The sequence below is a fragment of the Cervus canadensis genome, chromosome 5 (genome assembly GCF_019320065.1).
Source record: "Cervus canadensis isolate Bull #8, Minnesota chromosome 5, ASM1932006v1, whole genome shotgun sequence".
Lineage (NCBI taxonomy): Eukaryota > Metazoa > Chordata > Mammalia > Artiodactyla > Cervidae > Cervus > Cervus canadensis.
Genome location: NC_057390.1, coordinates 100,152,771 through 100,162,192, shown reverse-complemented (window position 1 = coordinate 100,162,192; position 9,422 = coordinate 100,152,771). Strand labels below are relative to the sequence as shown.

The following is a 9,422-nucleotide window of genomic DNA, read 5'->3' as shown; positions in this document are numbered from 1 at the left end:
AAACAGTGTCAGACTTTATTTTTGGGGGCTCCAGAATCACTGCAGATGGTGATTGCAGCCATAAAATTAAAAGACGCTTACACCTTGGAAGGAAAGTTATGACCAACCTAGATAGCATATTAAAAAGCAGAGACATTACTTTGCCAACAAAGGTCCATCTGGTCAAGGCTATGGTTTTTCCAGTGGTCATGTATGGATGTGAGAGTTGGACTGTAAAGAAAGCTGAGCGCTGAAAAATTGATGCTTTTGAACTGTGGTGTTGGAGAAGACTCTTGAGAGTCCCTTGGACTGCAAGGAGATCCAACCAGTCCATCCTGAAGGAGATAAGTCCTGGGTGTTCATTGGAAGAACTGATGCTGAAGCTGAAACTCCAGTACTTTGGCCACCTCATGTGAAAAGTTGACTCATTGGAAAAGACCCTGATGCTGGGAGGGATTGGGGGCAGGAGGAGAAGGGGACAACAGAGGATGATGGCTGGATGGCATCACCGACTCGATGGACATGAGTTTGAGTAAACTCTGGGAGTTGGTGATGGACAGGGAGGCCTGGCATGCTGCTATTCATGGGGTCTCAAAGAGTCGGACACCACTGAGCGACTGAACTGAACTGAACTGAAATAACATTAGTAATAATACCCTGGAAAAGAATGACATTTATAAGCCCTGTTCCCTGCACTTCCATCCAAGAACAAGCTCCTCACCCCAACTTCTTGACCTGAACATTTTCTGGTCCAAAAGGTGGAGAAGGTACAGCACCCCTTCCTCCTCCTCCGCTCACAACCAACTGGGATGTGCAACCCTCTTCTCCTAGAAGAGCAAGGTCTACACAGAACCCTGACACGGAGACCGTCTCCTCCACCCTCATCCTAGGAGGACACAGCACAGTCTTCAAGAAGGAAGCTAGAACTGCCCACCAGAATTTCAGATTCTCCCCAAAGAAAAAGGGCAAAAGAAGAGGAGAAACAGTGAAGGCAGGTCCCAGGGACCTCACCCCAGCAGACAGGAGAACGACACCTCCCAAACAGGGCCCCTGCAGACTGAACCTGAGGGCCCGGGCTGGAGGAGGCCCATCTTCCTCCTCCGCTGCGCTCTCCCCTTGGGCAGGGCTCAGGCCCCAGCTCCCAGCCAGCTTTCCCCTCACCTGCCACACAACAGGGTCCCCTAGCTGCCCGCCATGGGCCAGGGCCCCCGTCCCACGGGTGCACAGCTTCTCCTACCCTCCCAAAGAAGACGACCTTGACGAGGAGCAAGGCGAGACTACATGCGCCCCCAGTTTTATGCGCCAAAGAGGAAGAAGGAAGAACTGAGCCCGAGGTGGAAGCTGCTCACGGTTGAAGGCCATCGGCCTCTTTCTGAAGCACAAGGACCCTGCCACTAACGGGTGTGCGTGCTAAGCCGCTTCAGTCATGTCCGACTCTTGCAACCCCACGAACTGCAGCCCACCAGGCTCCTCTGTCCATGGATTCTCCAGGCAAGAACACTAGAGTGGGCTGCCACGCCCTCCTGCAGAGAATCTTCCCGACCCAGGGACTGACGCATGTTTCCTACGGCTCCTGTGTTGCAGGCAGGTTCCTCACCACTGAGCCAAAGAAGGAAGCCCTTCCGAGGGACACCTCCATTCAAACTCATAGGAGGATGGGACTCCAAAAGCCATAGGCCCTGGCAAAGCAAGCTTGCCTCTGATTGGCCAGAGCCCCACGGGTGCCTTCCTCTGATTGGCCAGAGCCCCACAGGGCTGTCAGGTACCGCCCTCTGATTGGCCAGTGGCCCAGGGGCTGTCAGCTACCGCCCTCTGATTGGCCAGTGGCCCAGGGGCTGGCGGGTGCCTCCCTCTGATTGGCCAGAGCCCCACAGGGCCAGGTACCGCCCTCTAATTGGCCAGTGGCCCAGGGGCTGGCAGCTACTGCCCTCTGATTGGCCAGAGCCCCACAGGGCTGTCAGGTACCTCCCTCTGATTGGCCAGTGGCCCAGGGGCTGGCAGCTACCGCCCTCTGATTGGCCAGAGCCCCACAGGGCTGTCAGGTACCTCCCTCTGATTGGCCAGTGGCCCAGGGGCTGTCAGCTACCGCCCTCTGATTGGCCAGTGGCCCAGGGGGCTGATGGGTGCCTCCCTCTGATTGGCTGGTGGCATCACTTTACCGGCTGGTGGATGCACCTCCCACTTTGCACTTCACTGGACACTTGGGCCTGTTCACAGGTCTGATTCCCTCACTGCACCGGAAGCTCCTGCAGCGCTGAGATGTTCATCTACCACTCACCTGTGCACCTGCTCCTGGCGCCCGGCACTGGTCTGACGCGCATCTGAGGTCTGCAAAGGCTTCAGGCAGAGCCACCGTCCCTCCCGAGGTCTCCACGCAGGACCAGCCTCTCTTGCGGCCCTCTGCACCGTCACAGAAAGGGCCTCGCCCCACCCTCTGGTTACCCCGCCGGCAGAGGGGAAGACCGGTGCTTTTAATCTCAGCGGAAGGCGGGAAGCGATTTTTCCAATCAATGCAAGAGTTTTTACAGTTAAATCACTCCAGCTACATACACACATTTTGATGTCATTTCGTACATTTATTTTTTAAAAAATAGAGAGGCTAATAAAAATCCCTGTTGCCAAGGTGCTGGCAGGAAAGAACAGGACAGAAGACTGAATTTCCCCTGAAAGAACACAGGCCTAGGAAACAGAAAATAAAAGAATCCACCACCACCACCTCCCCCCCATTTCACGTACAGAGACGTCACAAGAAATCGGCCCCTGGGGCTCTGTGTAATGAAACATGGACAAAAGTGGGTCAGATTGTGGTTCCATTTCTTAGGTCTGAGTCACTGAAGAGTTGGAGACATGTACTCCGACTGTGGGTTACGGTGTAGGTTGGGAAGCTGCCAGAAAAACTGCAGAGTGAGTCAAAGCGGATGGGATGACGGCTCAGAGAGTGCAACAGGTATAACACAGAGCGACCCTCCATCACCCCACCACGAAGCCCCACACACCCAGTGGAGCATGCATCCATCCACTCCTTCCATCAACTTTGCTCCAGCTGCCCAGGCCGTGTGGATGCAGAAACAGCGTCTAGGTTAGCAAGGCCCCACCCCACTCCCCCAGATGCCCTGGCACACGATCAGCTGTCATCCATGGTCACGTCTCAGGAGCCAGAGTCCTTGAACCGGGACGTGGGCAGGTCCATTCCCTCCACTGGGCCCCAATCCCCGCTGGTAAAGTGGGGGTGGCTTGAGGAGCGGTGTGCTGGACATGGACCGCCCACGACCTCCGCCACCTCCAGGCCAAGGTTCGAGGCTCAGACCAGACCGAATGATTTGCAGACGGAGCCATGAACTCATGGGGGAAGGGGGGCTCTCTGAATGAGAACCGCTTCTCATTCACAAGACGGAGGGAGTGACTCACAAGGCCAGCCACTGAGCAGAGCCAGGAACTCGCCCCAGACCCACTGCCCCCTGCCACCCGGGGCCCAGAGCGGACAGAACGGTGACAACTGTGCTGCGGACACATCACGCACTGAGCCCCGTTAAAAGTCCTGCCGGAGCGGCTTCCCTTGGGGCTCAGTGGTAAAGAACACAAGTTCGATCCCTGGCCTGCGAGGATCCCACAGGCCCCGGAGCAGCTGAGCCCACGCACCACAACTGCTGATCCCATGCTCTAGCGCCCTGGAGCCGCAACTCCTGAGGCCCAAGTCCAAGAGCCCGCGGCGCACAAGAGACGCCACCGCAGAGAAGCCTATGCGTCGCAACTAGAGATCAGCCCCCGCTCTCTGCAACTAGAGACAGCCCGAGCAGCAGTGAAGGCCAGCACAGCCAAAAATAAATAAAACCTTATTGAAAAAAAATCCCGCAGGAGCCACAGTCATCACCCTTTCCTACAGATGGGAACCTGGTGGGGGTGGGCAGGATCCTGACCCAGCTGCAGGCCGCCCACCCCAAGGCATCACCCACACGGGGCCTCCAGGCCATGGGTGTGGCGGGGCAGCTCTGCCCACAAGAAGGGCTGACACAGGCTCTGCCTGCAGGACCTCAGTATCCCCAGGAGCCAGGCCAGAAAGCTCAAGGCATATTTGGCCAAGTGCTGGCCAGATGACTCGATTACAGGGGAGAAATGAACAGAGGGAAAAGCAGAAGCTATAATCTAACATCGCCCTCCTGTGAGCAAAAAAAAAGACTCCTCAGATTATCAGACCCAGCTGGACCGGCTTGTCCTGGGCCGGACCCACAGCCTCGTGGCTGCCCGGTCGCCTCCCGTCTCCCCGGCAGGGATGGGGCGCGGGGAGGAGAGACGTGGCCTGGCTGAGGGCGCCTCAGACACAGCAGGCCCGCCTGGGCAGACCGTGAAAACATAGGGGCCTGCGGGCACGCACACCTGCGTACGTGTATACGCCCACCAACACTCGTCTCACACACACAGACACACGCATCCAAACACACCACATGCATACACATGCATGCACAACACACACAAACGCACACACGTGTGCACCCCTCTCTGCTGGGCTTGTAGAGCCCTTCCACATACATGGCCTAGGGCAACCTTTACTGCCATCCCAGGAGGTGACAGACGTGGGAGACGGACCCCGGAGCACATGGGGGGCTGAAGAGGGTGCAGGAGGGGCCAGGCCGAGCCACTTGCGGATGGCAGAGCCCCCCCCGGGGTCTCACTGGGCCCAGAGCCTCCCGCTGGATACTTAAAGCTAGAGAGGCCTGTGGCAACACTGTGCATCTTCCTTCCACAAAATCACCACCCCAAATAGCAGCCACGTAAGACCCTCCACTCATTACCAAAGGTGCCCCCACACTCCACTCACTGTCTTCAGGGATCACCCCGATCCGTCTACACAACTACTCTCAGAGCAAGGAAGCCGTGTCCCCCCGTTTCCCAGAGGAGAAAGCTGAGGCACGGGGACTGTCCCTGGCTCAGACAACCCCTTAGAGGCAGACAAGCCCTCCCCGCAGCCCTGGGTTCAGTGACCTGACCGCCAAGCGCTGTCCTCCCACCAGGGCCCAACGCGGCAGGACCCCCAGGCCAGGGCAGGCGGCATCCCTCAGGTGGTCTCGGCGCGGGGCCCAGAGAGGGTTAAGGACGGCCCCGCTGCCCTCCGGTCCCTCCCGAGACCTCCCTCTTCTCACAGCAGCCACTGCTGCTGGTACAGCATCCTGGGGCGGGCAGCCCTGGGGGCGCCCCGCCAACCGACTTAATGAGGGGCTTTCCAGCCAAGGGGAGCAGCCCCGGGAGAAGAGCGAAGCGGTGGGGCTGGGAAGGTCCTGCCAGCAAGGAGGATGGATGAGGCAGCAGCCAGAGGGGAAGGTGGGCACCTGCTAAGGAGGCCCTTGGCAACAAAAGGAAGGGGAAGAAGAAAGGAACAGTCGAGTTAGCATCACCTCCTCCAGGAAGCTGCACTGGAGCTCCCCAAGGGGCCAACCCTCCACCCTGTTTTCAACAATGCTTGGCCAAGAGAACAAACAGTGCAATGACCAGTGTCCACAGGTGGGCCTCCCCCCAGCCTGTGCGCTCTCCATCACTTCTGCCTTCCCCAAAGCCAGGCCCAGCCAAGGCAAGGGCTCCCGGAGTCAGTAGCTCACCCGGGTGAGTGATGGGCCTGGTGAAAGGGGAGTGGAGGCTTCGGTGCCCTTCGACGGCCCTGGGGTAAAAAGCGGGGAGGGGGCAGGAAGAGACAGAAGAGGGAGGAGGGAGAGAGTGAAACACTTGGCTGGCCAAATGGGACCCCTCCCTCGGCCCCGGTGAGCCCCAGGCCTCCCCAGGGAGAAGCCCGCTCAGCTCCCAGGCACAGACAGCAGACAGACCCAGAGTCTGCAGTCTCAGCCCCCCGCCCCTGGGCCTCTCAGAACACAGCCCCACCACACCCCAGAGGCCAGGGTGAGAGTCCAAGACGATGATGTGGGCACAGACCTAGGAGTTCACCAGGCAAGGCCAGCGACTTCATCCCGAACGTCACCGTGCGTGGGGCCTCCCCGTGGCTGGGGACCCCACCCTGCTCCTCGTGGCAAACCCGGGGCTCCAGTGAGGGTGCCGCAAGGGGGCCTTGGGTGCCTGACTCATCCTCGACCCTCGGGGCGCACTGTTACTAAGTGAGGGGCGGGAGGCCGTGGGGGCGGTCTGTTCCCCACACCCCTTTGCGCCACCCGACCCCATCTGTGACCCAGGGTGGAGGCAGGGATGGGAGACAGGGCCAGACAGCCAGAAGGCAGGGCGGGCAGGCGGGCAGTGCTCAGCGAAGGGCGTGGCTGTGGTGAGAGTCCAGAAATATCTGAAGGGTGGGGTCGTGGGGCAGGCTCTGGCCGGCACCCCAGGAACAGCCCCGGAGCAGCACTGGGGAGAAGGGCCTTTGTGCTTCCAGCCCAGGGAGGGGACTGCTGCCCGCGGCCAGTGCGGGAGGCGGTGACCCCAGCTCCAAGCCCTCTGGCCACAGAAAGCTGGACCAGAGGAGAGAGAGGCTTGGGGAACCAGCTTGGCTTCTGAACCCCTCCCACTGACTGTTCTTTTAAGGGGAGGAGGGGGGAGGGGAGGAGAAGATGGAAAAGGCTGTCTTTCCAGCCAACTGGATTGAGTCAGAGGAAATTTAACCATTTGGTGACTGTCAAGTCCCACAAAACTTGGACAACTCTTCCGACCAAATTATTGCCAAAAGCGACCACGTGACCGGCGTCAACCAATGGTGTGTGGAGGAGATGACCTCAATTTCCAAATATTGGGGTCATGTTTCATTTCACTTACTCTCCTTTGCCCGTTACAATGTTAAACGGCCCCAAATGCAATCTGACTTTTCATGCCTTCACACACTTGGCCAAGAAGAAGGTCGGAAAAAGAGCCATGTTCAGAGAGAACTCAGAAAACATCTGGTGAATCTCAGAATGGAGAGGAGATGCGCTGCCCCCACCCCCGCCCTGGACTTCGGTGGACAGCCGGCCCCCGCGGACTGAGGATGCCTTCAGAAAGGGTCCCACCCTGGGAGGGGAGGTCTGTGAAACCCAACCAGGGAGGTGGCTTCTTCGCAGGCTCCCAACATCTCTTCGGCAGGAGCCAAATGTCTAAGTCCACAGCCACGGCCCAGGCGCTGACCCCGTGCCCGCCTCAGTCAGGACGGGAAAGCGGAGGCGGGGGGCAGAGACGGCTAACAGTCCACTCCAAACCCAGACGAAGGCATGCTCTGCCTGCTCCCCAGCCCCGGCGTGTGGGGGTGTGGACTCCCCTGAAGGACTCCCACCTGACCTCCTGGGGGAAAGCCCAGCAGAGGAGCAAGGGCAGGGTTATGTGGTTTTGTCCCTGTCGGATGCTCAACACAGGTGCCCTGACCACATCCCTCGGCCTGCTCCACACCACCTCCCTGGAGGCCGCTGCTGTCCCCCACCCCCAGTGACCCCGGGAGAAACCCAAAGCCTGTGAGCTGAGCCCAGGATCCAGGGAATGCGGGTGGCAGTCCAGGGCTGAGACCCCAGACCCCCAGAGCCAGGCCAAGTCCCCATGCCTTCCCCAGCCCCTGACCAGCTGGACACCCTGACTCCTGCTCACCCTGTCTGGCCCACCAAGCACTCACGTGCCAGCAAAAAGGGACAGAATATCTTGATTGGTAAGTGAAGGTGGAAGTGATTCTTCCTGTATGTCTTCAAATTACAAAGCAGAGCAGAATCAGGGAACTAAAGTGGTGCTTTCTTGGGGTGGGGGGGACCCCTGGCTGGCCCAGCTGTCTCCTGGGCCACTGTCCCCTCCCTCTGCCTGCACTCAAGCTGAGCCTGTTCTGAGTCCATCTCCCGTCAGCTACTGGGAGACTTTGAGGGCCATGAGCTCTGAGGACGAAGACGTTGAAAGACCTACTCTACGGGATAGGCAACCGCAGAAGTGATGCTTGGAACACCACCGACATCAGGGAAGTGTGGGGGCGGCAGGCATCTAAGCAGGCGCCCTGTGGGTGCTGGCTGGCTGGATGCCGCCGGCAGGAGACGGCTCCTTCTAAGGGCAGACCTCTGGCAGAAGTCCCGTCTGTGCATCATGTAAACCCCAGGCAGCCCAGACCCGGCAACATCTCCCCACCTTGAGCCTAGAATCCGTCTCTGGGCGGTAAACCCTAAAAAAACTGCTTCCCAGGAGAAGGGCGGGGGGCTCCGCTTCTGGGATTCCCTTCCCCTGCCCTCCACCCTCGCGGCCCCTCATCCCAGGAGGCCCGGCCAGAACTGACCCGCTGTAACTCTAGGGGGCGACCCTTCCCGGGTTTCAGGAAAGGAAGTTGTGCTGCGCGCCTGGGACAGGGAAGGTAAAGTTTCGGGACAAAAGTCTGCCTGCTTGGTGGACAGCCCCTCCGGCGCATCCTACACGGAACCCCATCCTCGGGTCCCCCGACGCCCCGGCGGTCGGCCCATTTGGCGCGGGGGAGGACTGTGCCGGCGCGTCTCCCTCTCCGGGGCCCCCAACTAATGGCATTCGGAGTCTCGGGCCGCGCATTCCACAGCCAAGCCGGGAAAGTCGTGCAGGAGCAGAAGAGGCCGGGCGCCCGGGGTTGACAGCCGTGCCGGCCCCGGCGCCCCGCGCCCTTACCTGCGCGGCTCGGAGGCGGCGCCCACAGCGGCAGCAGCAGCAGCAGCAGCGGCGGGGACAGCAGCGAGGCGCCCGGGCGGAGCGGGCTGCGCGCTTTCCAGCGGGTGTGGACGTCCATGCCGGAGGGGCGCGCGGTGCGGGGCGCGGGGCGGGTGCGCGGGGACGCACGGGGCGCGGGGCACGGCCCGGGCAGCGGACTCAGCGGGGCCGGCACGACCTTAGGGAGTCATGGGAGCAGCCGCCGGCCCGTTCTCTTTGTGGCCGTGGCCCCCCGGGAGGGTCGGCTGGCGCGCTCGCCCACGGCCGGGAGGGCTCGACCTCGGTCCGCGGGGCGCCGGGACCCCGCTCGGCTCACTGGCCCCGGCCTCCTCGCCCCCTCCGGTTCCTTCTGGCCTCCTCCTCGTCGCCGCCGCCCCGCGACTCGCTCCCCTGGGCGCTGCGCTCGAGTGAGGTCCGGCGCCGGCCGCGGGGACTCTGGAGGAGTGCGACCTCGCCTCGGGCGCCGAGCACTTTTCCCCCTTCCCCTCCCGCCCTCGCTCCTGGAAGGCACCCGCGGAGGCCGGGGCTCCCCGGCGCCTGCAGCAAATCAGAGCGGCCGCTGGGCTCGACCGGGCCGGCCCCCGCTTCCCACTGGGCGCCGCGGGCGGGGAGGTGGGGCCAGCGGGAGAGTGGCGGCGAGGAAGGGGCTGGCCCGGGGCGGGCGGGACCGAGCGGGCACGGCGCCCCGGCTCTGCCGGCGTGCGCGCGCGGACGGAGCCACCCGGGCAGATCCTGAACGCCCACTTTTCCCGCCCCAGGTGCCCACACCTGGCCGAGCCCCAGAACCAGTGTGGAGGCGCCCCGAGTTCGAGCATTTGGAGTTAAAAAAAAGTTGCAGCTCACCC

The 9,422-nt window shown here is 61.2% G+C and overlaps 1 protein-coding gene across 1 annotated transcript in view; it reads right to left on the bottom strand.

The window, feature by feature from the left end:
* Window positions 1-9,041, bottom strand: part of LOC122442539 (collagen alpha-1(V) chain) — a 156,435-nt gene extending 147,394 nt beyond the window's left edge. Inside the window, exon 1 of the mRNA XM_043470391.1 lies at window positions 8,539-9,041. Coding sequence (XP_043326326.1) covers window positions 8,539-8,656 — 118 coding nt within the window. The 5' untranslated portion in view covers window positions 8,657-9,041. The remainder of the gene's footprint in view (window positions 1-8,538) is intronic.
* Between the last annotated feature and the right edge of the window lie 381 nt (window positions 9,042-9,422).